Source organism: Mauremys mutica, chromosome 21 (assembly GCF_020497125.1).
Source record: "Mauremys mutica isolate MM-2020 ecotype Southern chromosome 21, ASM2049712v1, whole genome shotgun sequence".
Taxonomy (NCBI): Eukaryota; Metazoa; Chordata; order Testudines; family Geoemydidae; genus Mauremys; species Mauremys mutica.
The window spans coordinates 16,202,547-16,230,272 of NC_059092.1; the positions used below are offsets into that span (position 1 = coordinate 16,202,547).

The following is a 27,726-nucleotide window of genomic DNA, read 5'->3' on the forward strand; positions in this document are numbered from 1 at the left end:
ATTCACGCACACAATTCGCTGCTCTCCAACTTGTCATTGACAATAATTCTCCGCCCACCGCTCAGTCAGGAGCATGGTCTCACATTCGACACCTTAAAACTCTCACCGTTTTCATTAGACCCAGGTCAGGTCGTATGGTTCATTCCCTGATCGGATACGCTTCGCTTCTAGCCAGGTTCCTCATGCAGTCGCATCTGCAAAGGCTTTTAATGCCCGGAAGGAACCACTGTCAGCATCCGGCATTCAGAGCCCAGGCCTGCACTGAAGCCCATAGAAACGTAGGATTGGAAGGTACCTCCAGAGCCCAGCCCCCCATTGCTGAGGAAAGACCAAGAACCAAACAAACCTAGACCAGCCCCGACAGGCGTTTGTCCAACCCGTTCTTAACAACTTCCCTTGGAAACCTATTCCCGAGCTTAACCATCCTTGTCGTTAGAAAGCTTTTCCTGACATCTAACCTAAATCCCTCACTGCAGATTAAGCCCATTACTATGTGTCCCACCTTCAGTGGACATGGAGAACAATAAATCACCGTCCTCTTTAGAACAGCCCTGAAGACCATCAGGTCCCCCCCACCCCAGTCTTCTTTTCTCAAGATAGCACAGGTCATAGAATTTCACCCCGTCGTTCCTGCCGCGAAGGAAATTTTTCCCTGCTATTGAAGTGACACTACAGAGCCGATTAATTTGCAGCTGAACTACAGAGCATCTTTTCGGAAGTCATCCAATTTGGATTTAAAGCTTTAAAGTGATGAATTCACCACCACCACTTGCTAAGCTGTTTCAGTGGCTAATTGCCCTCACTTAAAAATTAGCATCTTATTCCCCAAATGATTTTTTTTTTTAAACTGCAAACTATTGGATCTTGTCATGCCTTCATCTGCTACATGAAAGGGCTTCCTAATGGCAGATCTCTTTTCCCAGGTACCTGTAGTTTGTAATCAAGTCAACCCTTAGCCCTCTCTTTGATAAGATAATGATCTTAATCTATTTAAGTCTCTCCCCGCAAGGCCTGTTTTTCAAATCTCAGATGGTTTTTTGGAGCGCTCCGAGCCCTTCTGCAATATTCACTTAACATCGGCTGTTCCAGAAAATGTGCGATTTCATTTGAAGGAACAACAGACTAGTGACTTTCAGCCTAAGAATCTGCAAAAGAATTTATGGAAATATTTCTTCTTGACTTATTTACCCAGCCCTCATCAGGTGCTTCACACCAAAAATCTCTGCAGAAGAATGGAAGATAAGGACTGAAAGCAGCCTGGTCAGCCACCTTGCCCATTTCCTGGGCTTGGAAGACTCAGAGCTGGAACAGATTGGCATGGCTCTACTGACTTCAGGGGCGCTACACCAATTTGTGCCAACTGGGGATCTGGCCCAGAGACCCCTGAAAGAAACTATAAATAATTTTTTAGGGCGGAAAAGCTTGAGATGCTGGCGTCCCACAAGCAAGAGGAAGGGAGGGTAAACTGATGCTTTGCTAATTTCTGCCCGGCTGCTCAAGGAGAAGGAATGGGGAAAAATGGAACAGAAAGAAACTTAGCAGCTTCCTGAAGCAGCGGCACAGAAAACGACCGTGGCATGTGTCGAGTAACAGCGCGGTGACGTATTGTCACAAACATGACACACACGGTTCCCATACGGCCCACAGAGGAGCTGCTGAGGGGGAACGCGCCGGCTGAGAGAGGAAGGGATCCCCTAACGCTCACTGGCCGCTATCAACGAGAGCATTGGGGTGCCCGGGCCGAGGGGAGAGCCATTCTGCGGACACTCAACCCAGACTAGCTCTTACCTCCCTCACCCCTGATTTCTCTGGCTTCCCAGGCAGCCTTACTGGTCTCACTAGGACCCCATGCTCCTGACACGTGCCACCAGCAGCACTGGCAAAGACAAAGCCCCTTTAGCTCAGCTGGAAAAAGGATATTCCCACCATGCTTCACTCCGCCATTGGGAGCCCACTCCCAGCGCCACCGCACGAGACTTCCAAATTCCCAGGGCTGAGCGATAACCAGAGCCCTTTGGTGACGCCCAGGGGTTGCTCTCCTGAGCCCAGGCACGTAGCAGACGAGGGATCGAGGACTCTGTCGGCGTCCTGGATTGCACGCCCGCCTTTGGCCAGGTCCCGAAGCCTTGGGAAGGCTGGACTGTCGAGCCCCATGTTAAAGCCAGAGGACAGGGATCAGCAGCGACCCACCATCTGGGATCATACTGCAGCTCAGGAACTAGCCTCCCTCTCTGTAACTCCACGGTCAGTGCAGCCACGTTCCCGCACACGCTCCTTTCTCCACGGCCACGCTGCTTTAATCTGTCCCGGGAGCTGGGGGCGTCCGACCCTCTGCTGTTCTACACGTTCCCTGCCTTCCTCTCAAATGCCCACCCAAGCCAGAGCCCGAGCACGGCTCTGCCCACGGACTGAGGCGCTGCTCCTGTGCGAGCCTGGCCCCTTCCAGGGGATACCGCGGCTTTGTCCGGTTCGTGGAGGGGCAGAGGGACCCAGGCACATTACCAAGGTCTCCGCACAGACTAGCAGGTTCATTCAGGCTCTTTCCTGCCCTCTAGCGGTCACACGGGGTATTTCCTAACCCGGCGAATATGGGTCTCCCAGGAGCAGGAGAGGGGATCTCCACAGAGCATCCTCCCCCATGCCTCCCATAACGCCTCCGGGCTTCTCAGCCCCCTGCCAGTCCTACAGCAATCGAGATCCAGCCCCTTCCCTCCAGCGCTGCCCGCGAGAGTCACACTAGGACAAAAAGCAGCTGCCCCCCGAACAACTCTCTAATCTTCAGAGGCTCCAGATGCAGCCCGAACGCTGGCATAAGGCGACACACGCAGCCGTCACTGCCTCACGGAAAGCCTTGTAACCGCATCCACGGCAAGGGCAGAGTTCCTCAGGGGCCATCACCTTTGGAAGCACCCGCCTAGGGGCCCAGCCATCCCCAGGCGTATGTAGTGACCCGCGCTATGTGCTGGCGGTGGTGGGAGAACATCCGGCGTTCAGCCCCAAGCCACAGACTTCTACACCTGACCTACAGGAGTAGCTCCATCCCCTAGCAGCGGCAGTAAACTGTTCTCCTCCAAGTGGGCCTGCCCCATAGGGGGAATAGGACGCTTCACAGGCACATGGCTGCAGCTCCGCTTCATTCCCACTGCCCAACCGTCTCTCGGTGCCTTGGTCCCTACACTGGGAGTGGGAGGGAGGGTCAGTAATCCCGGAAGTCAGGAGCTGACTTGAGCCATGGAAATCCCAGCAGGAATGAAGTCTCCCTGGGCTCATCCACCTGACACCCGGCTCACCTCTGCTGAGAGGCAGGGGCAACGGAGCGGCCCGACTTTAACGGCATCCCAGAGAAAAGCAGCGCATGAATAGTTGAGGCTCAGATTAACTGGAAGAGCCGCAGCAGGGGCCTTGCGAATCCCTCGCTCTCTCTCCTTATGGCCTTTCTTTGGCTGAGAAAGCAGGCAGAGCGCTGGGTGAAAGGGGGCACCCGGTGACGGAGCAGGGTGGAGACTGCACCCTCATGGTGAAGATGGCGCATCTCCCCGGATATCACAACCACCTACTTCCCATCCATACCACGCCTTGCAATCAGGACCCTCGGGATTCCCGCAGACACGGGATTCTTCCCCTTGTGCCAAGGAGAAATCCCCTTCCACGTGGGGTGAACCAAGGTGTGTTTGTGACTGCCGCCCGTGCACCACAGCCATGGCACCAGGACATCCAGGCTCTCTGCACTCCAGTGACCAGAGCCCCCCGCCTAGGGGCCATGGCCTAGGCAGACGCCACGGGGGGCTCCTGGGGACTGGAGTCCAGGATCCTCATCTAGTCAAGCCCCTTCCAGCAACGAGACAAGGCCGGGTTCGCCTCTGGAAGTGGGGCCCACGTGAAGTGATGCGGAGCAGCTCCACACCAGCTGTTGGCTGTACAATGGCTGAAGGCAATGTCTGAATCCAGCTGCCAGCCAGGGGGCTAAACACCCCCCCTCCGTTGACGCATCAAGCACCTTCATCTCTGGCTGCTGGACTAGTCGAGGGGCTCACAGGACCGGGCCCCACCGCTGGCTTAACAGGATGGGAACCACCCACATCGGTGCAGTTTATATGGTTGGGCCGGGACAATGGGACGGAGACCTCGAGTTTCCACCTTGCAGATCCTTCCTGGACACGGGAGACCTGGTGACAGACCCTGGGTAGGGCCAACTGACCTTGGCCTGCCGTCGCTGCGCTTTTCACGGACACAGATTTGTCCTGCCAAGATTTCCCATGGCTTCAGCAGAACATTAAAGAGCAGTGGGAGTCAGAGAGATGAATCAGTAACGAACGACACTGCGGGGGCTTTTGTTTGCTATCCCTGAAAGGCTTCCAGAAGGAATCTGCTCCCTTTATAAAGTCAAAGAGGATTTTGCAAAACCACCAGCCCTGAGAACTCCAGGTGCATTCCAGAAAACAGCCAGCCTGCAGCCTCTAAAGACCCTGCACCTCAGAGAGAAAGGAACCCAGGCCCCCTCCCCAGAACCCCAGCGCCAACAGGTGCAGCTGAACTGATCCCAAAACACGAGTAGACAGGCCCGAGCTGCCTTCCGAAGCCAGGCTGAACAGCCGTGCACCAGAACTCCAGAGATCTTCACTGGAACCCCTGCAAACCAAGGCCACGCGCTCCCTGTGGGTGCCATACCAGTCTGCTGCCCCTTTCACCACACGCCTGGGCAGAATCCAGCCAAGAAAGTCACTCCTGTCCCTCCACCCGCGCCACCCTCCCAGCCCCTCTCCACCCGCCTTCAGCTCTTAAGAGTAACCCCTTGCACTAGAAACAGAAGTGAAGGGGGCACAGCGTGGCAGGTCGTTAAAGCCGGGCCCCCAAAAGAAGCAAAGCCCAGCAACAGGGGAGAGGCCGGGAGGAGGTGGAGATGTCTCAGAGCAGAGGAGAGGAGCGATACGCAGAGCTGGAGCTGAGAGCTGTTCGCGCTCCGTGCAGTGCAGGGAGCCAGGTTCCCTACCGTATTTATCCAACGGAGCGAGAGCTCCATGAACCCTGCAGATATGTGCATGTATTTACATTCCCACACACTCCCGCCTGCCTGGGAGATGGCTTCCTTTCGCCTCTCCCCCTTAAATTGAAACCTATAAATGCCTTATCAAAAACTCATTTAAAAAAACCAACACGCCGCCAAGTGGCGTCAGCGTTCTGCGCACGCCCCCGTGTAGAACCCTGAACGGGCCGCGATGACACAGCCATGCCAGCTGCTTAATGCAGCACCAGGAGAGGGAGCCAAGCAGAGACCTCTGGACCGCAGGAGCGAGCATTCACCACCCCACGCCACTACGTACAACACCTGGCATCCAATGGCCAACCCAGAGGGGGAAAAATCATCCCTAGCCCAAAACTCTGCACAACCATTCAGGCATCTTCCCTATGCCTGATCCACCGAGGCTATGAGTCTGTTGCTGATACCAGCACACGGGCTTAGTCCTTTAGCTCAAGATGCAGGGGTGCAGGCTTTGGGCTCTGAAGGTCCCAGGTTCAAGCCCTGATGAAGACCAAGATAATGGTCAGCACGTATGAACCACTTTAGGCCTATTTTGAGAACCTGAATGGCGTTTATGGCTTTGCCCTGGCCCTCGGCATCCACATACATCAGTCTCAGTCCCTGGTTGGACTCTTGGGTAAATGGACATTCCTGGAAAAGGGAGAAATAAGTGATCCTGACAGATGTGCCACTTGGCAAACACTTGTCTAGCTTGGCAGACCAAGAAAGGCTCGTTGGATTGAATAGCTCCAAACAAACGTCCGTTGTCCAACTAGAAGTTAGAGCAAGGAAGTTTAAAAGCCATTTGGAGACAACCAGCGTCTTCTCTGCCAGAGAGAAGTGACAGCCCGTCAATAGGAAATTAGTCTCTAATTCTCAAACAGGAGTTTATTTCTGCAGCTGTTACGAATCCTGAATTCCAGCAATTGCATTCTGAACAGCCCATTAGCATCTCTCTATATATATTTATACATTTGCAATAGCAGGAAAGAAAGTTTTAAAAACCACTTGGCAATCAACTTGGACTAACTTTTCCTATGGGGTCCAGGGACGGTTTGGACAAGCCTGTCCCTCCATTGGGTCAGTTAAGTATTGTCCTGCTTGTGACGACCCCCTGGGAGATTTAAGACAATCCAGTCCCAACTGGACCATGCACGCAGGCCACAATTACTGTGTCTGAATAGCCAATAACTGACGGAAAACTGCAGGCCAGTAAATCTAATCAGCGCCCTGGATATCCCGCTAACTATTGTTGTACAGGGGACCCCTTAATATCACATCACCTCTCCCTTTGGTACGTCTACGGCCTTCAGCACTGCAGGAGCCGAGTGCCTCACAATCTGAGACATATTTATCCTTACAACCCCCCTGGGAGGCAAGGCAACGCTGTTATTCCTGTTTTAGAGATGGGGGAAATGATGGACTTGGCCAAGAACACAGAGGAAGTCAGTGGCACAGCAAGGAATTGAATGCAGGGCTCCCCCACCCCAGGGGCTAACCTATGCCCCTGACTCATCCTTCCCTTCTGAACACGCCGTGTCACTCTGCAGGCCACTGGCCAGAGTCTGAGCACGGCAGCTGGTAGGAAGATCCAATTCCACCCCTCCCAGCTACACTGGGCACGTTACACCCGTGCTCCAGGCACGGATTCGCAGGCGATGCTCCAATGTAACAGCAGCAAAGGGTTAACTAGCAGCCCCGCTGCAGCCAGGGCAAAGGCGAGACAGAGACTGGCCCCGCAGCTGGGAGACCATTCCTGTCTCCCCAGCCTCATTCCAGATCCCTGGGGAAGGCACGTCAAAACCAAAGCGCCCGCCTCCCCGTGCGCCACTCCCACACTCACCGTTGTTTCTGGCGTAAGCAGCTACGGTGCCGTTGTGCAGTCCGGCAAACAGGTACTCGGGGCTATGCTTCAGGCAGAGGACAGGCTGCCGCCCAGGGCTTTGGCAGGTCAGCAAGCACTGAGTCCCCGTGTCGACGCTGCCGTACACCAGGATGCTGAAGAGAGGGGGAAGGAGTGGGAAAGCCCAGAGTAACACGGGTGAGCACCTGTACGAAGTCCAGCCCTGCCAGCCACCGACTGCGCCGGGAGTCCCCCGCGCAGAGCGGGAGCAGATCCATCCGATCCACCTGCACGAAGCAGGTTCTGAACATGCCACCCCAGGCTGATCTCTCATGTTTCTGTTCCCCCCCAATTTGCTCCCGGACTGAGGAAGGTATGGCCCAGCTCTGCCATGCATACGATTTAAGCCAGAATGTGGATTCGCTCCGGGATGGAGCCCACGGGAGGGAGATATCCCAGCCAGGGAGGAAGCTATGGCTCCCGCGGCTCTGTCTGAACGTGGAGCTCTTGGACTGATGACGTGCATGGCTGGTGTCTGCAATGCCAAACTCAGGGCTCCACCTTAGGGACAAGGGGCGCGACCAGGTTAGGGTCACCGGTTGGCAGCTGCCCGTAGTAATGGAGCTAAGTGACAGCAGTGGGCAAATCAACACACGCAATGCCAGGATTTTCACAGCGAGACAAAGCTAAGCCGGGGAAAATCATGGATGCCCAGAGCTCGGTCCTTGCAGGCTCCTGGCTGGTGGAAGACATCCTGCTGCTGCAAACACTCAAAACTCAGCCAGTTCCTAAAGGAGACTATTTTTACCCGCATAGGCAGAGGAGTCTGAATCCCTCTGGCATCAAGTGGAGACAAGACCACGAGGTGCAGGAAGGGCTATGGGGATAGATGGGGATCTACCTGATCTGATTTGCAGATCCTGTCCGGGGCCTGGCCTCTGCCTTCCACTGTCCAGGCTGGAGGAGGCAGGAAGAATTTGCAGAGGAGCAGCCTTAAAAATCAGTGACCCCTTACAGGAAGGGTGGAGAAGCTCAACGCCCAGCCCTGCCCATTGCTCCAGGAGTGGAGGCGGCTGAGGGGGACGTAAGACTTGAGATTTCCGGGGGGAGACGCCGGCTGCTCTCAGAATTCTACTGGGGTGCAGAGCAGGAGGAGGAAAGCCACAGACGGAGAACAACGGAAGGGCCAGCCGGCTGGACTGCCGACGGCACTGCTAGAGCGTAGTGCTAGCGTTAGCAGGCTGGTGGCGCTCGATACGCAGCCTGGCTACGGGGCGGTCGCCATGGCTGTGCTGGGGGACACCTGCCTCCACGGAGGAGGCTGCAAGGCCGAGCCCCCGGCCCAAACCTCACCTGCCATCCTGCAGCCCCAGACAGATGGTGGGATGCGGGGCGGAGGGCTGGTCAGCTGCCGATCTCGAATCCTCCGCTTTCCCCTGCTCTTGCTCCTCCTTGCTCTTCTCGGGAATGTATTCCATGCAGAGCACCTGGGAGGCCACCGGGAAGGACTTCACCGTGCGGGGCACTGAGCGGTTGAGCGAGAAGATCTCCACCTGGCCCCCTGCTCCTTCCTGGCCTCCTCCAACCTGTGGGGATGCAGGAAGCCACCCAGAGGGGCTTTGAACTTCTGCCCCTGCAGGCTGGAATATTCCCCCACCCCCACACCTTCTGCAAACAACAGGGTGCCCCGTTTTCTCCCCCGGCTTTGCCATAGGGTGGAGACTGGGATGACAAGCTGCTTGGACCATGCCCACGGCAGTTCCTCCCGTGCAGGACTCTGGGTCAGGCTCTCTGGCCAGGAGCTGGGGGGGGGGGTCAGGCTGATCAGAGCGACCCCTCCTGGCCTGCAAGCTCTAGGAGGTACACAGGATCTCCTTAAAGGAGCATCAGTGGGTGGAGCAGGGGGGCCTGTACCCCATGCCGCAGACACACTAGGCAGCACCCAGGGGGTTAATTACCGCAATTACTTTGGGTAGTTTACGCAGGGCCCTGCTCGAACAGCTGATTTCCATGCAAGGAACCGAAACCCCAGGCCCAGGCATAACTGGGGCTGTGGCATTTCACTGCCCACCCCCTTGCTGCCCATCCCCTTCCCATCTGACACTCGCCAACAGTGCCAGTAGCGGGCTGGCCTGGATTGACCAGGAAAACGAACTTGGCTGAATCCCTTACAAAGCATCTCTCTTCTTCACGCTCCTGCCCATCACCGGGGTATCCGAGCACCTCAAGCCTGAGCTAAGTCAGACCCTCGAGGGCGAGCCCCGACTGGGATTAGCGGGAGGCTCTAGCCTTCGACTATCAGGAGCCGTTCCCCACGCAGGCCAGCTCAGCCCGTACTCACCCACAGATACCCCTGCGGGAGGGAGGTGCTCACGGCAGAGAAGCCCAGCAGCGAGGACTGGACAGGATTGTGCACCACGGCTCCGAGCTGGAAGAGAGACGGGGACACAACGCCATCAATCGAGGCCTGGACAGCGCTTTGCTGGGAAGCATCATATGAGCATGAAGGTCAACGCAAGAGCCAAAATGCTCTCCCCGCCCTGACCCCCTCCACCGCGCCTCTGCACCTCAATGTGCTGAGACGTGGAATCCGAGCACATGCTCCCCAAACCACAGCGGCGCGGCTGCACAATTACGAGTCGTCAAGGTAGAGAAGATGGCCCTCTGCCCTGTGATCTGCCAGCAACCCCACTCCCCCAGCCCCCTGGCAGAGCCATCTGTGGTTTGCACACAAGCCTGGACATTTCACTGGCCCACAGAGACATCAAACGCTGGATTCTTCTCCTCCTGCTCTGGCCATGGGGGATTTGGACGAGCCATGTTTAGAGACACTGTTTTGAAGTCCGGTTTTCCATAGCCAGCTTCTCGATGGATGCATGGGATATTTACAGAGATCTCAACTGAACGGCAGCTGTAGTGGCGAGGTGGAAGGGAGAACAGCCACTGTCCGGCACACAGCCCTCATACAAAATCTCAAAACCTGCCTCGGATCTTAGGCACCCCACTTCCGTTTGGAATCGGATGCCACCGCGCATTCAGATCACCACCTTTTGGAAAGGAGTGCAGGTAAGTAGCCTTATTAACAGATGGGGCAACAGAATCACAGACAGGCCCAGGGTAGGTTTGTCCAGCAGTACCCAAGCGACTTGGGATCACAGGTCAGGATCAATCACGTGGGCTTTTTTTCAAGGCTCGCCCAAAGCGATCTGCTCAAGGTCACGCCGCGAGCTCGTGGCCAAGCCAGGAATGGAGCCAGGCGTCCTGTCTGAAGGTTCCAGGATGGAACCGAGCGAGCCTCCTACAGTTACAGCTCAGCTCTGGAGCTCTTCCAAACCACAGATCGATACCCTGGGCATGGGGGGGGGAGGGGGTGTGGGAGAAACGCAGGTATCTCAGCCTCAGAGGCAGAGTTTCAGATGAACTCCTGCGGCACAAACCAGACACGTTTTGTTTGGCTCCCAGTTCCCTGCTCTGACCACTAGACTATTTTGCCTTTGCAAAACCCACCGTCGTTCTCGGAGCGAGTAGGGAGCTATAGGCCCAAATTCTCTTTTGCATCTTGATTCCCTCCGCCACCATCAGAGCAAACTGGCTCCACTGACTAAGACAAACCTGGGACATTTCCTGCTTTCTCTGCCCGCCAGGCAGCCTGGGATCGACAGGCAGGCAGGCAGAGATGCATCTTTTCTCCCTCTTAACCTCACAGAGAGAGGCCCAGAACTGATGACCTGCAAGTCAGGACAAAAGCGCCAGCTCGCTCTCCCGTAGCTGTGCTGACACTACAGCTCTGAGTGCAGCAAACCCTTGGTTTTGGCAGCAAAACGCAGCCGAGGAGACACACAGGGGAGCGTTTAGACATGCTTGACCCTAAGCGTGCTGCAGTTTGGGCGAAGTCAAAGCATCCGTCACCTGCAGGGATCAATTCCCCCAGTGCCTGGAGGCATGTGCAGACAGGGACTGGTGCGTAGGGTGCCCCCCCACACAATATATAGCCCAGCAAGGGCAGGATATGGCAGCACCGCAGGGCCTGCAAGGAGCACCCCAGCCCAAAGCATTGGCAGTGGCAGCTGGCAAGGGATGTGGTTGAGGGACTTGCTGACTGGGTGCCTCTCCACGGGAGCCCAGCATGGCTCCTATGAGCCCAGAACACAGCAAACCCTCTCCAGGGAGGGCGTAATCGGCAGGGATGAAATCCCCCCCTTCCCCGGTGAAGCACATGGGACAGGTTCCCAGAGCAGAACCGTGGGGCATGGAGGCAAGATTTGCCCCATAGCAGGGCCCATCCCTAGACACTGAACTGCACCTCCCCGTCCTCCCGCTTGCTGTTTCCAGTGGGCACACGGACGAATTTGGGCAGCCCCCACAACGTGGCTCCCGTCGCTAGGCCAGGGCTTCCACAAAGGGCCTACGAAGCTAAGAACTAGACACGGACAACCCGCAGCTGGACAGGTAAGGGGGGCGGGAGGCCCACCACAGATTGCTCCGGCCAGCGCGTCGGAGACTGATGGATGCTCTCGGCAAAGCCGGCCACTTGGCACAAGCAGCAAGCTCTTGCTCAGAGCTCCAGGCCAGTAACTGCTCTTTAGGGTTGCCAGTTTTGGTTGGACGTATTCCTGGAGGCTTCATCACATGACCATCCTTCAATCCTGGAGGTTGGCAACTCTGCTGCTCTTCCAGGGCACACGGACGAGGGCACCTCCCTCCGGACACCCCATCGCCCATGACTACAGCCTTTGCCGATGGCATTTAGCCCTTTAATGAGCACCCAGTTAGCCTCTCATGGGGGCTTTTCTAGCCTTGTTTTAATTGACTGACGTTATTTATTCATGCAAAGGCACCAGGACGCAGCCCATTGCTAGGAACGGGCTGGAGAAGTCGCTCTCGTAGACGGAGCGGGGAAGGGGGTGTACGGAGCCGCCTGGATCAGGTGGCGGACGGGGATGCCAGGAGCTTGTGCGGAGAGGCCAGGAGAGTGGGGGATGAGAGGGAATAAGACAGGTGGGGAAGGGTGGAGAAGTCAAGGCCTTTGCCGATGATCGCCGCCCTAACGAATCCCTCGGCGCAGGGATTTGCTATGTACCCAGGCACGCAGAGCCCAGGCACAGATTCGCTGGGATCGGCACCGGTCCAGCATGGGAACCCTTGCAAGAAGTTTGCTGCAGCGCAAGCAACGCTGGGTCACACGCTTCGCCCTTTGCTTCAATATCCGCCCCATCCTCAAATGACAACATGTCCCGTTGGCGCCTTCCACTGCGGAGAAGCCCAGCAAGGATTTGGGCACTGCCAGCTGGGATTCACTCCATCTCCTCCTGTCGCCCCACAGGGGAGCGAGTGGGTACAGAGAGCCCCTCCCCCCCAGACATCCTCCCCACCTCCACGTCCCAGGCACATCCACGGAGCCGGGGATTTGTCTCGGCACCAGCACACACAGTGCCAGGCAAAGCCCAGCCTGGATTTTTTCCCAGGCGGCCACCTCCCCATTGGCACCGACTACGAGCCACTTCGCGAAGGAGCTGGAGCAGATCCGAGTGATGATTCGCAGCTGGTAGAGCCAGGGGCAGGGGGAGAACCTGGGGGCTTAGGCTGAATTTGGTGAGGGATCTGGAATGTTTAAGGCTCCGTGGAAAGAGACTGGAAGGTCCCCAGCTCCCGGGACCCCAGTGAGATTCGGGTAAGTGTTTGAAGTCAGAGGACACCACGAAAGCGACACAGACTCCACGGGGACAGGAGGGAAGGATGTTACCACAGCAAAGGAACTTAGTAGATTAAAGACAGAAGAAGGAGCGTTGTCCTCTTCCAGCTGGTGCCCTTGTTAGCATTTAAAAAAAATAAAATAAAACCACAACTGCACAGAGCAGAATCTATGGCAGGGCTGATAAGGAAGCACCGCGCTGGCAACACACACAGCCCTGCTCCCCCCGGAGAGAGACAGCCCGCCATTTGGTCTAATTAGCCGGCACGGCAGCGAGGGCTCCAGAAGGAATGTGCTCCTCCGCTGACGAAGGCTCCCGCCGGAGCCGGCTGCGGGAGGGGGAAGGGAGCCGGCGGCTCGACAACATCACATCTGTTACTGTCGGTAATTGGATGAAAACTCCCAACGCTGGGGAGCCCTAATTCATCCCGCCGACGGGGCGCTGATTGGGTTACTTCTGTCCTGAATGGCAACAGGGAAGCTGGGGTGGGAGAAGAGAGGCTGGGGGGCCGGTACAGGCCGCACCTCTTGAAACAGAAGCAAGAGGAGAGGCGGATGCCTGAATAGACATGCTTAGCTAGCGCCTGTTAGCCATGACGCACCAAGAGACAGCAGTGTCCAGGCAGAACTCCTGGGTTCTATTCTTGGCGTTGCCACGGAGATGCCGTGCCTCAGTTTCCCCATGAGCACGTGACTCACCTACATCAGGCAGCTACTGGGAGGATTAATTGGCTGCCATTCCCCTAAGCCACCAGCCTCCATGCCCTCCCCATAGCACGTCCCTGTGTTGCTGCACTGAACCCGCAGAGGGCTTGGGGCACCATATGTTTTGTTCCCTCTTGGATGGTGTAAAGGAGAATCCACCCCTCCCCGTCTCCCCAGGACCTTGCCTGATTCACGCCCTAGATCTGAGGCTCCAAGGGACCGACTCCGCAGGTGCTCCAGGGCTGGAGCACCCACTGGCAGCCCTGCAGATCAGCGCCTCCCCCACCCCCCAAGCACCTCCCAGCAGCCCTGCAGCAGTTCAACTCCAGGAGCAAGGCAGGCGGATGAGGACCACCACATGGGTGTTTTGAGTGGCTGCTTGAGCAGATCAGCAGGGTTTTGCAGCGAACCCTCAAGCCTTCCCACCCCACACAGCCGTCAGGAGAGAAGCAGCGACGGGGTGTTGTAAAGAGTGCGTCAAGGCAGCCAAGACCAAGCAGGTTTTGTCGGCGGGAAAGCAACATGCTGCAAGGAAAGGCCGGCCGGCCGATTACACCTTGAGCTCCCAGGACAGCCCTGGAAGAAAGCAGGTCATCAGGCAAGAGCTGTGGTGGTGGTGGTTCAGCCGGTCCTTAATCCCTGCACTGCATTGGTTTCTGTGCGCAACAACTACCGGGAGCTTTCAAGTGGTTTTCACTGGCTTGTTTCCCGAAACGCTGCATCCACCCACTTAACGTGGGTCGTTAGGAGCATCCCGCTACGGTAGCCGCATGGATAGGCAAACTTGGCCGCCTGTTATCTTGGTTGTGCCGAGGGGCCCATTGCGCCAGGTGGTGTCTACGGACAGTCTGTCCCTGTCCCGAGGAGATCACAGTGGAAAAAGACCAGAAATGAAGTGCTGGTGTCCCCACGCTAGGGACGGAGCACAGAGAGATTAAGTCTCTTGCCCAAAGTCATTCAGTGAGTTAGTGACAAAGCCAGGATCTCTGACGGCCAGTCCGGCGCCGTACCACCGAGTTTTAACTCACAGTGGGACTGTGGCTATCCACACGTTCCCAATCTGGGAGGTCGCCAGGCTTGTATCACACCATGCCAAGGTACCGTTTACTTAGACTGCCAGCTCACCGGGGCAGCGACTGGCTTTTGGTTCTGTGTTCGTACAGCCCTAGCACAGGGCGGGCCCTGGCCCATGACTGGGGTTCCTAGGCACTTCTGAGCAAGCTGACCACAATACCTGGGACAGGTGAGCCAGCACTGACGTAGCACCTAGAATTTCCACGGGCCCGCAGTCCAGTTCCAGGGACTGCCCCCACTTCCCTGAGCCGCCATCCCCCCTTTTGCTAGTGTCTAGCCACAAAAGCCACACAAGGACTCGCCCCGATTCTACCACTGGGGACCAGTCCCACAGCAGGGGCGTTCAATCCTCCGAGACCAAGAACCCTCCTTCACCTTCTCCTGTTAGCATCTCCCAGAGCGACATGAAACCCCCCAGTCTCGTACTTAGCAGCCCTGACCGGGGCACCTGTCCCTGTGTCCCTTACAAGCAGCAAAGAGAGACACCGGAAAGACAGAGCGGGGGCAATGCATCAACATGGGGCAGTCTAACAGCCCACCCCACATCTGCTCTCCTCAGCATCCAAACAGTCTGGGGGAGAGGAGAAGAGAAAGGATGATGCTGGTTCTTACCTGCAGGTCGAGGGCATTGGAGGAGAAGGCAGGTATGCGGCACGCCAGGATGGGACACCAGAAGGGAGCTTTGCTTTTCTTGTCTTCGTCAGGACACAGCCACCCAGGCTGGTTCTCCTCCCCTGTGGCAAGCGGAGCAGGCAGGGGAAGTTAACAGCTTTGCAGGTTATATAGACCGTTCCCTCCCACCCAGCACTCCCCGAACGCCTCCAAACACGCAGAGCCGAGGGGATCAGAGCCCCAGCTGTCTGTAAGCTCTAGAGGGGTCTGTGCCCATTGCACCAGGAAAAGAGGTTTCAAGCCCTGCTCCTTCAAGAAAAAAAAAAGTCCCCATTCGGCAAAGAACTACAAACTCCACTGGGAGCTGGGTTTTAAAGTGCTCCCTACCCTCCAAGTGGGTGAGTGCAAATCCTGCTGAAGTAGGTACATGGCCTCCAGCACTACCGCACAAGAACGCCTCGCAAAGCAACGTGTTTATCCTTACAGTGCCCCTGTGCTAGCATCAGCCCGATTTCACGGACGTGGAACTAAGGCTCAGCTGTCTGAGTGACGTGGCCAAGTAGTAGATCTGGGATGAGAACCCAGATCTCCTAAGTCCCAGTCCAGTGATTAATCAATAGTGCAGCCCATTTACAGAGAGGAGCAGCGATCAGCAGCTGTGATATTACCATCAGTAGTCCAACTTTCAAGGGTGCTGGCCTAGGATCATTTATCGGCAAGGACACACTAGAAGCCATGAGCTAACATCACACATTTCTCCTCTACTTTTCTCCAAGAAGCCTCTTCTGTCCCCTCCCCACTACTGTTTTAACAGTGAGCCAGGGTGGGGACAGATCATATTTGCAAGATCATCATACATGGCTCAGAACGAGGTGGGGAACGCAGGGCTCCAGGGAGTGTCTCACCCTTGAGTCCAGCAGCTCTTTCCATGGCGACCGCGCACTTCATGTATCTTATTTAGTCGTTTTCTAGACAGCCGTTCCCATGTATGTGCCTTTCCCAGACGCCCTGGCCTGGGACACTGGTTTGCCCAGCCACCCACAGGTAGTAGCTGCACCCACACACCCCGAACCCCTATGCACCTTAAGGGGGAAGCTACCCTAATTGCTGCAGGAGACTAGTCTCTGATGGACGAGAAAGAGGAACTTCTACAACTAGAGAAACTTCTGCCAGCAACGCTCCTCCTCCAAACACAAGGAGCAAAGTCAACAAGAGCTCCTCAGCTGACCCAATGAGCTAACGGGCTCGTTTCATCTGAATGACTCCTAGGATGTTCTCTGAAGAACAGATCCTTCCAGCCACCCTATCGCTCCCAGAATGGATCTTTCCCTTTCCACCTGCGGCCAGAAGACCAGGCACCTTCATCTCACCTTTAATGCCCAGGGGATGGAGGGTTGGGGGAGGTCACACTGCAGCCAGAGGTGTACCTGCAGCTCAGGCAGGCATACCCGGGCAAGCGTTAATCTAGCAAGCCTGGCTAAACAGCCGTGCAGACAGGGTGACACTAATTCGGCGTGGGCTGCACCAGCCCACCCACAACCCTGGGCGCCCACTCATTGCCAGCCAGCGCTGGGGTCCAGGCCACCACGTCGACACTGCAATTTTTAGCGGCTCTCGCTAGACTGAAGCGAGCTCGGCTCCCGGCGAAGGGGCTGTTTAATTGCAGCGTAGACATCAGGCCTGGGCCTTAGGACCCTGCAAAATGGGATGGCCCCAGAGCTCGGGCTCCAGCCCAAGCCAGAGCATCTACACTGCAGTTCAACAGCCCCTCAGCCCGAGCCCCACGAGGAGGAGGAGTCGCGGGCGTCTCACCGCAATGCAGACGTACCCACGGCATCCAGAGAAGGGACAAAGCGGGTCCCAGCCTGCCCGTTCCCTGACTGAGAGGCAATGCCCTATTGCACCCTGCTTAGGGTTAACGGTGCCAAGTGATGCGGATTCCCCCCTCGCGTTTCCACTGGGTCTCTGTTCTCCCGCCGACTCCATCGCGCGGCCAGGGCAGCTTCCCCTGGGTTGAGCTTCGTTTTCCCCGGGCTGGACTTCGACCCTCTTGCCCACCCCAGCTCTAAGCCTTGTTAAGTTATTTAGCATAACTCCACCCCTCCACCTCTTGGCGCTACCGCCCAGTGAATCAGGCCCCGCCTCCTTTAACACAGGACTAGGCGGAACCCAAGCAAAGCCAAGGAACGTCTTGTGCCCGCGGTGATCTCCGCAGGTCCCTCTCTCTTGCGCATGGCTGACCCCAACTCTGCTCGGGCCAGCGGAGATACTCCCAACTTGCACCCATGAGAGAGGGCCTGAGCCAAACATGAAACAGACCCTTACTGGCCCCCTGACTCAGCCTTCTGCACTCCTTCCCCAGCGCCTGGTTCACAGTCGCTCTCTGCTCAGACCCCCCCGTTCCTGGAGACAGCTTCTGGCCCTCGGTGTCAGGCGACATTGAACATGTATGCAGAAGCCTCACCTGGACCTGGATCAGTGCCGTAACAAGGGCGAGGCGAGTGAGGCACTTGCCTCGGGCACGCAAAGCGGAGGGGCACAGCCCTACCGCGATCAGTGGCGCTTCGGCAGCCGCTCTATCACCGCCGCTGCTTCTGCGGCGGGTCCCCGAGTTCCTCTCGGAGGGAAGGACCCGTCGCCGAACTGCCGCCACCGCTTCATTCATTCTTCAGCAGCGATTCGGCGGCAGGTCCTTCCCTCCGAGAGGGACTCGGGGACCCGCTGCCGAATTGCCACCGAAGACCCTGGAGCCAGCCCTTGCCTTGGGCGCAAAAATTCCTTGTTATGGCTCTGACCTGGATCCTTCCCGGCAGCCAAAGCTCCTGGGTTAGGAGCACCTGTCAGTGAGGCTTTATTTCGTGTCGCTTACTTTCCAGCTCAGATCAATAAAGCAGGATAGAGTAACTGATGGGAGAAAGGTCGTTAACAAGGCTTTAACCGGGCCACTTAAACCCTAGCTGAGAGCTGTATACCTCCCCGCCGCGGAGGATGACATTCTTTTACGCTCAGAACTTCCCTGCTCTGGTCACGAAAGGGTTAACATGCAGGCACTCCTTGAATCCCCGAGTAGAGTAGCCACACTAGCCCCTGGCTAGTGCCTGGGTGTAACCAGAAAAGCAGCTGAGATGCAGCCCTCGCAGAACTCAGCCAGGCACAGAGAAGCTGTTCAGAGCCTAGGGAGGTATCCAATGGGATATGGACTGGCCACCACGCCCCAGCATACCGTAGGGACCATCCCCACACTGGGCTGAGAGAGGTCTCCCCCCCCGCAGGTCTTTGCAGTCTGATTTCACGCCTGGGAAGCCCCACCAGGGTGATAAACCTGCTGGGCCTCTCTCTTCCTCCAGTCAGTTCTAACCGACGCAAGAAATAGGGGGAAGAAAGCCGGCTGGAATCGTGGGCCTTCCAGCTGCAGTTTCCTTTTTCTCAATTCCATTCCGTTATGCTCGGTGATCCAACTCGCATTGGAAACAGGACACCTATTACTCCACTGCGCTGACTAAGGACTATGCTATTGAATGCTTCATTGGTCATCCTATAGGACAGAGGTGGGTGTCAGCACAAACCCCTGGAGACAGACACCACAGGGGAAAGGTTCCCTCTACAGGGACATCTGAGGTAGGTCTACCTGTGCTAATTTGAATGTTGCTAGCAGCGAGCACAGAACAGGATGGATAGTGCGAGCCCGGAGCGCACCCTCATCTGGCTGGCTGTGCTCTCGTCACTGCTAGGGTTACCCACGCTAGCTGGATTCAAGGCTTTTGCTGTGTAGACGCAGACATGCCCCAGATCAGCTGTGATGAGCTAGAATCTAGCATCTCTCAGCTGACTGGACTGCTTAGATCAGTGTTCCTCAACAACTGGTCTGTGGTCCTTGAGATCTCCCCGACACTTTAGGAAGGCGGCAAGCCGGTCCCTGGTATCAAAAAGGTTGAGAAACATTGGCTTTGGGATGAAGCTCAGTGTTTAAAATGCATACGGTTCGTCTGCTCCCAAGGAACCCAACAGGGGTGGAACCAGGGGCTGGCATTTCCAAGGACTAAGAGCAGTTCTTTCTGCTTCTTCACCTTCGCTCACGCACCGAGTCCTGACTGCAGCACGGAGCAGAGAGAGCCAGGCCTGAGCAGCAGCAAAAAAAAAAAAACCAAAAAAAAACAAAAAAAAAAAGAAATGAAATAACAAAACATTTCTTCACATGAGGCTTTAATGCGTTTTTATTCCTAACTGGTGGTTACAGGATTTCCCCGCAGGCATCCCAGATAAAAAACAAACTGTTAAAAACAAGAGAATCAAAACTCCTTCCAGCCTGGGGGAATCCAGGCATTCAAAGAAGATTTCAAATGAATTTTTCTTCCATTAAACTTTTTTTTGTTTTTGCTGCAGTGGCTGGTGGAGTTAAACAGAAACACAGATAAGAAGGACGCAAGTGTCACCAGAGAACTCTCCGCCGCCGGGGGACCTGAGAACGCAGGGGAGCTGCGGCCGCCCAGGGGAGATGCGGCTGTCATCTGCCTGCTTTCTTTCCCCCGTTTAATGAAGAGATCAAAGGGTGACCGTGCTCCGAGAAGCAATGCTACCAATGACATTCCAGGGTTACACAGACACCCGTAATAAACTTCCCGAGGGGATGTGCTCCATTTACAAAACAAGGGAAGATTCGAAGCTGCCCTTCGTGGCACACACCACCTTAGAGTTCAGGCGCGGCTTTCCAAAAGCGACTGGTGAATTTGGGAGCCTCGGTTCTGGGGCTCTCAAATTAAGACCCCTTAATTTGCACCCACCCTGTGAGGGTCAAGGCCCTCTAAGGCGTCTCAGACTAGGTACCCCAAACCACTAGTCAATGTTAAAAATATTGGCCATCGCAATGGGATCTTTCTGCTGCCAGTGACATAAGTTATAGGCTGAGTCCAATGGGGCACGGCACAGATTTTCGCTAAGACTATGTGGAAGATCAGCAGTTTCTGCATCTGCACCATGGTTTCACACATGGTACTTTTTAATGAAACCGTCCAGAAAGTTCTAGCCCTGATCACTCAGACACTGAGCCAACATTCCCTGATCCCATCATCCCCCAGTTTTTCAGACCAGACGTCTCCTTAGGCAGAGCACGTCATCTCCCTCTGGTTAAAACCTTGTGGCCTTTTTGGTGGTTAAAAGCTATCCGCCTTGAGGCGTCTATATATGGGGTCACCTTCCACACGGGTACATCATACCTACAGTAGCCAAGGCACCTTTGCTGCCCTCTGAAAAAGGGCCAGGTTCCAACCCACAAGCTTCCATCCTTGGTCCCCTAAGATCATGAACTTTCATAAGAACTCAGCTTCTATAAAAGCACCAAAACAAGAGTCCAGATTTTCATCGGCGCTCAGCACCGTTCGCAACGGCAGCTGCTAAGTGCAGCACTCCGTGAAAAATCTGGTCTCGATAGCAGATGCCAAGCACTTGGAAATCAACCCTAAGCTCTTTGGAAAGCCTGTCGCCGTTTTTACCTCATCCTACTCTTCCTTGCACGGAATCATCTGCAGAACAGACCCCACCAGGGCCTTTCCAAGGATGGCACCACACAGTGCCAGGTGGGCAGAAATACAACTCAGGCAGGAGAAAGGCGGTTGGGCAACCGTTCTATACTCAGGATTCTCAAGGTTGGCCGGAAGGTGGCCACACTAGGAAGTCTCTGTCCAAGAGTCCAGCTGTACCTGTTAGCTGTGGGCTCGGGAGGCTTTAAGGCTGCATGCACACAGATCCGTTCCAGGCCGTGTTGGCCAAACAAGGAAGCTTGGAGAAGTGACAAACAGCAGAAACCTGCAGTATGGCAATAAGAACCAGGCAGTCTCCAACTGCTGGCCCATTTCCTCAGCATTCAGAGCCAACACAACTCAAGAAAGCCCCCAGGCAGTAGTAGCTGGAGTTATTTATTTCACTCATTTCCAGGGCGCTGATGGTTGTGGCTGCCAGGCGCTTTAATTACAAGAAAATTAAATGCAAAACAAAGCGCCTTAATCAAATGCTGCACACAAACGTGTCTTGCCCTGAAGGTCAATGGGAGAGCCACCTGCAGCCTGGGAAGGAACAGATGCAGCCACGCCACTGGCTCTGAAGCCCAAAGTGTGGTCTGAAGCCACCAAAGATGAAACCTGCAGTCAGTTCTGTTCCTTCTACTTAGGAACACAGGATCTGCCACATTGCACCAGGCTGGGGTCCATCTTCTAGAGCAATCTCCTGTCTTCAACAGTACCCAGTTCCACCTGCTTCATAGACCGCTGTGATCATCTTGTTTGTGTAAACACAAGGTGGTGTCCAAAGCTATAGCTCAGCCTTTGAGAGGGATGGAAAAATAACAGGCAGGGCTGGCTGGCTGCGATCGCCCCCAAAAGAGAAGAGTAAAACGTGGTCCTCTCTATAGAAAGGAGCAAGGGGGAGAGAGCAGGTGTCAGGGAAAGACAGGTGAAGGCACTCAAAGCACCCAGCCATGACACCCACTGCAAGGGTCTCCTAAGAGCCGTAATTTCATCTGAGCCCCCGGCTGGTTTTCTTCCATGCAGAGAGTGAACGCTCAGGGTTGACCATTAGCTGCTTGGAGCGACAGGGGCTGGGTTCCTCCCTCCTGGTTCTCTCAAACACGGCCAGGCTCGCTTTCTAGGCCTCTGCCGTGGCTGGCGTCCACACGAGAGTCTCTCCACTCCCCTCCAAACAGCACAGGGAGTGCTGCCCCATAGAGGAGATATGCCAACCTCCCTGAGGCGCGATCCACAATTGTCCCCCTCCTAAGACCTCCGATCAGAGACCGGATGGACATTCCACACACACACACACACACACACACACTCACTAAGTAGCTCGAAGCAGTCGAGAATTCCACCCCCCAATTCTGGTTTTAGAGCCCCAGGGAGGAGGCCAGACTGAGGCCTGCCGTATGACACCGCTGAGCGTGTTCCATCTCCCGGAACGTGCTGCTTTCAGGGGACATCTGTGGGTTTGGTTACTTGAACTCTGGTTTAGCTACACTTGAGCCAGGGGCGCCATTTAAATAGGGGTGGGCAGTCATGCCCCCTTCCCCTCTCTGCACCTCACATCAGGCAGGAAAACAGAGCAAGGGGCGTCCCAAGAACCACCCCTCCTGCCAAGCAGAGCCAGGTGTCTTGCAACGTGCCGGGGGACAGGGACTGGGCATAACCTGTCTGCCAGGGCTGGCCGCACTAACATGCAAGCACTGAACTGCTGCCCTGAGCCCACCAAATCCAGGGGGGGGGGGATGGACAGAGCGGTGGTGCCCCAGGGTGCATGCAGAGAGGGATGATGCCCTGAGGGCTGGGATTGGGGGAGTGTGCATGCTCAGGATGGTGCCAGGGGGCTGTCGGTGTGCAGACAGATGGTACCCCAGGGGTTACTGGAGGAGGGGAAGAGATGGTGCTCGGGGAACTTGGAAGGGGCATGTGCATGCAGAGGGATGGTGCCCTGGGGCGTGGGGACTGTGCGCACAGAGGGATGGTTCCCCAGGTGCATAGAGCGAATTGGTGTGGAGCCACCTCGATCCCAAACTCTGTTTCCACTACCACCACTCACAAGCTGTAATTCTAAATGGCAGTTACACAATTTTCCCCCAAGCCTCAGTTTGGGAAAAAAAAAAAAAAAAAAAAAACATCTAGGCCGGGATACTATTGGCCCAGTATGAATGTAGTTTAAAATGTTGGTTTTCGAGTCTTTCCTAAGCCCTGGTGAGCAGAGGAAAAGTCACTGGCCCCTGCTTTGACTCTCTTCCAATTGGGAACGCCCTGCATCCCTATTTGGGATAGGTACTTAAGCACATATTTTAACCTTAGCACTGCCAACAGATCTCAAACACATGCTGAAAGTCAACCGTGCTTAGACGCTTTCCTGAATCAAGGCCTCAACGAATTGCTGAAACTACCGGCCCGTCTCATGAGAGGCTGGCGTATAGAAAACTCTGACTGTGAGGGTATTTCAGGTTCCTATCCAGGACGGTGCATTTTCTGTACATTGGTAAGTTTCACCAGAAAGGTTGCCAAAAACAGCTAGAATGTTAAACAGTTTGTCCAAATGAAAATTAACACTGGGAACTTGTTACGGGTAGTTGCCTGTTTGTGCTGCGTTGGTAATTTCCTTGTAGGAAACCTACATGAAACCACAAATGCTCCCAAAATAGACTGACTTTTATCCTTAGCTTCCAGGAGCCTAAGCATCCTCAGGGCCGCTGCTGCAAGCTGCCTCCTCTGCACTGAAATCGGAACCGGCACCCTGACGTAAGCAGTTCCTCTATGGACATTTTGTGCATTCTAGATTTGTAATTTTATGGTGTTTTCTGGCTACCCAAACCTGCTTTCCAGTTTCTGGTAGGCACTCGCACAACACAATGCCCAGGAAAACAGGGGGAAAAAAAGCTTATAAAAGCAGATTCTTAAAAGCACAGAGGCACGAGTCAGAGAAAATTGCCCATCGCATCCATCTCTCATTGCTGACACTGCTGATTCTCCCCCCCCCCCCCCCGCTAGCAATCTCCCAAGAAGTTCTCCACCATCACTGCCACCTCTCAGCCAGCCTAGTGCCTCCTGCAGCAGACAGACTGCAACAGTTGCTAACACTTGGGTCTTAATCACTATTCAACTAGGGGGAGCCCCATGATGAAAGACTGCACAGCTTCCATTAAAACAAACATCCCTGATGAAATAGCCCTGGTATTAGCCTGCCTGCTATGCAGCAGTACCAAAGATCTGCAGGCAAGAAAATCAGTGATGCCTTTTAATTAATCCCCGATGAAGCAGTAAGAACGATGGAGGAACAAGCTTCCAAGGCATCAAAGGCAACGGGAAGTCACCCCGATAAGAGACCTCTTTCGAGCCCTACATCTGATGTGTACAAACCAAGCCCGACTTCATGAGCCAAGCCCACCTTGACCATGGTTCTCCATTGCCCTGCAGTTTGCACACTCATTTGCACCAGTGCACAGCGAGCATGAACCATGAGCAAATCAGCATGGGAGCATTGCACGCGGGGCGAGTGCACACGGCAGCGGCGAGCCGGATCCCTTAATGGAGCAACACACAGGACTGATTTGGCCCATCGCTAAATCCCAATTTGACTTGGATAAGGGGCATCCAACATTCTGCTCTGGAGACTCTTGGGTGACATGGAGGAGCTAAAGGCTTTTCCTAGTCAAGCTCTTTGCAGCTCTGCTGGGCTCCAGCGCTCCCAAGTTCTAACCTGCGCTTGGCACGTTCCCACAATGCCATGTGCTGAGCAAGGAGCTTTGATGCTTATTTTTCCGGACCTATCAAAGGGAACGCAGACATCGCCAGGCCCTCCCTGCCCCGCCCCTTCATTTGCATTCAGAGGGCTGCCCTGCCCATGCAAACAGGGTTACTCACGCAGTCCTATCTTTGCCAAGTGCAGGCGGTTCACCCAGGAGATCTTGCTGAGCGGGTTTGGGGTGATGAAGACCACCATGAAGCTGATGGGACGGCCGGACCTGCAGCAGGAGGATGACGGAGGCCAGAACTTAGCTCCATTCTGAGTCTGACTGAAAGTCATTGATGGACCTAGGTTCCTAGTACCACCCCAGCCCTTGCTTAGCTACCTTCTGTGCCAAAGGGCACTTCCCCCACCACAGAAGTGCAACCCCCCCTGCAGAGATGGGCAGTAGCTGTTTAATAGGGCACACAGGGGCCACAGAGAAAAGGGGAGGGCTGGAAATGCACTGACCATGCGGCAGGCAGGCCGGGAGTTTACATACGACATTATGGAGACAGGGAGATCATCCTGTTGTGGGTTCAGTTACTACGTTCACAGGAGTCCTCTTTGCAGCTACTGGAGTCACTTTCGTGGTAGGTCACCAGACGTGGCCTGCGGCTCGCCCAGGAGTCACAGCTGGGGGTTGCCAGCACTGACCAGCTGAGGCCACGACCCCCATGCCCTGCAGAGCACAGGGCCTCGAGAGGCTTTACGGGCTATGCCCTGACCTGGCAGAGCCCGAGCTGCTAGACTGAGGAACTGCATCTCAGCGAGAACGGAGGAGGGGACCAATAATTGCTGCAATGGTCTCAGCCAGTCACCCTTCCCTCCGGACTAGACACAAGAGGATCCATGACAGGAGGGAAGAAAAAGGAGCCAAGATTCATCAGAAGCGTATTGGGCCAGATCCTCACCTGGTGCAAAGCAATGCAGCACCACAGTATGCTGATTTCCACCAACTCAGGATCCACCATGAATCTTAGTGTCTCCTCAAAATCAGGGCATAATCCCAGTGTGGGGTGCTCCGTTGAGGATGTTCCTCCTTCCACCTCACCCAAATTAACTGGGGGCCGGGAGGGGGGTTACACCTTCCTCCAAAGTACTGGCATTGAACCAGCTGTTTGTTCTGGTACGTCCCAGCCAGGCCAGGACAAGACTCAAGCTGCCCAGGCCCACAGACGTGTACAGGGCACTAGGTATAAGTGAGACCTTATTACACTCTGGCATAGGCTTCCGTTACCGGAGACACGTACACCTGGGCTGATCCAAGCATTGGAACACGCTGTAGCATACAATTCTGCACGGGTCTACCAGGAGATTGGCTAGAATGGGCCAATAGGACTTTGCCCTCCGCTTCTGTCTCCGTGCTCAGAGGGATGCAGCAGGAAATGCCCCGCCCATGGGATCTCAGAGCAGACTTACTTGTCCGTCTTCCCTGGAAGCAGGAGACGGAGGCGGCACTTGTTGGCCGAGTGGATCTCCTCCTCCTTCACTCTCATCATCCTCTGCAGGGCCAGGCACCAATCCTGGGCCACAGTCATGTTCAGATTCTGGAAGCAAGAGAGAAAAGGAAGCCCCTGAGATGCAGGTATCAGAGCGTGGCAGAGACGGCCAGGCAGGAGTCTGGGAGTTACCATCAAATTGCACCCAAAGACCCACCCAGCAAGAGCAAAGAGCGGGGCCCTGGACTAGCACAGGCACCCACGCCGCCAAGGGTGGAGAACCAAGTCCACCAGGAAGTTAGTATGGCTGGAGGTTCCTGGGGAAGCCAATGGCCATCCACTGTAGGTCATCCACAGAGCAAGGACCTGCCTGCCTCGCCAGCTAAAGAGCCAGCATAGCAACGTTGGGTGTAGGTGCTGGGGAGGGGTACGTAGGACTGTGGCTAGGGAGGAGGGACAGTTGCTTTAGAAGTAAGATAGCGACAAAAATCTCATTCAGTGCCATTTTCTGCCCTGCTCCAAGGTTATGTTCTTTGTCGTTTACACCACTAACTTGGGGTCTGATTTCCAGACTGCAGTGGCTTGGTTATGTCCAAGTCACAAACCAGCTTGTGGCTCGCTGACCACAGGGGAAATAGCTCCATTTCTTTAATAAATCCCATTCCCAACTGACCGGAGACCTGCTGGCAGGAATCCGCTTGGAGAGAGAGAGCTGACACACTCTGAAGGGGAACTGCCTGGCCATTACCTGGTAGGTGCCATGGAGGGTGCTGATGAGCAGGGTTATCTGCTCCACCACAGCCAGATCCTTCTGCAAATCTTGGAGCTCCTGGAAGAGCCGTGGAGGGCCCAGGTACACCTTATCTTGGGAGGAAAACAATGCATTAGCGGGCAGAGAGGGGCTTAGGGGGTTTCTCAGCTGACCGTCCACTTTGGAAGACTTGGCTTCAAATCCCAACTCGGGTCACAGGGGGAAGCAAGTTTGCATTCGCCCGGCGTACAACCGGCAGACTGCCCAGGAACAGAAGAGCAGCGGGCGCTAGAATTCAGGACTGGAGTACGTTAGCACAGCCGCAGGGGGAAAGCTTGTGCAGACTCTGCCGGTGCTACCCAGCACCACTTTCTCAAATGCCAAAATTCACTTGTCCTCTGAGCGGGAATTCCACAGAGTCCTTTTGCCATCACCACTCTGGGTCTTCTCGGCAGCCAAGCTCATAGGGCAGCACAGTCCTAAGTGTGGGGCTGCCTGTCAGACACCCCGTGGATTTTAAGGCCAGAAGGAACCATCACTGCGATGATCTACCCTGACTCTGGGGTGGGGCACGGATCGACATTCATGCCACGCTCCCAGTCAGCTCCCATGCCAAGCCGGGGGAGCGAATGATCCAACCAGCGGACCAAACTCGGTGAGGACTCCTGATCACGTGCCACCTGAGGCACGTTGCGCATTCGCTAAGAAGTCGTCGTCTGACTCCTGCACAGCGTAGGCCGGAGTCTCCCCCGGTAATCCCCGCATCGGGCTCAGATTATGGTTGACCTAGGGAACATCTCTCAGAACGACCTTGAGTCTCAATTTAAAGACCCCACGCGATGGAGAATCCACCACGTCTCAAGGTCAGTCGTTCCAACAGCTAACGGCGAGTGAGGCATGTAGAGGGGTGGGCACCCCGCTCCTGCCCCAAGGGGGTAAAGCAGCCCTGGAGAGGGCTGCAACTGGGAAAGCAGCCGCAGCTGTAGCCAGTGCAATCAGGGCCCAGCTGGCCCTGTAAGAGGGCTGAGGGCCAGAGACGGAGACACACTCTCTCTAGCTTCAGAGGGAGAAGATCTGGCTGCCTGGGAGCTGAGAAGGGTAACCAGGGTGGAGCAGTGCCGGGGAAGGGCAGAGGGAGCTGGGGAGCTCCAGCCTGGTAACTCCCCAAGCTGCAGGCCTTGCTAAAAAGGCCAAAAGGAACTGGGGCTGCAGGGGGGCAGCCCAGAGACCGGCAAAGGCAACAGGTCCTAACCCCCCTTGCCGATGCTGAGTGGTTTATAGACTACAGTCCACCCCAGTGAGCAGGGGCTAGATGGGGACTGGCAGTAGCCACCGAGGCCA

At 55.5% G+C, this 27,726-nt stretch overlaps 1 protein-coding gene across 4 annotated transcripts in view; it reads right to left on the minus strand.

The window, feature by feature from the left end:
- The window catches only part of ARHGEF10L (Rho guanine nucleotide exchange factor 10 like), a 154,388-nt gene that overhangs the window by 37,515 nt on the left and 89,147 nt on the right, over window positions 1-27,726 (minus strand). For all 4 annotated transcript variants that reach the window (XM_044996110.1, XM_044996112.1, XM_044996111.1 and 1 more), the window contains 7 exons: window positions 26,383-26,498; window positions 25,615-25,742; window positions 24,330-24,430; window positions 14,947-15,068; window positions 9,205-9,291; window positions 8,217-8,449; window positions 6,864-7,018 (listed from right to left, as the gene is read on the minus strand). In XM_044996110.1, the coding sequence (XP_044852045.1) occupies window positions 6,864-7,018; window positions 8,217-8,449; window positions 9,205-9,291; window positions 14,947-15,068; window positions 24,330-24,430; window positions 25,615-25,742; window positions 26,383-26,498 (942 nt within the window). The remainder of the gene's footprint in view (window positions 1-6,863; window positions 7,019-8,216; window positions 8,450-9,204; window positions 9,292-14,946; window positions 15,069-24,329; window positions 24,431-25,614; window positions 25,743-26,382; window positions 26,499-27,726) is intronic.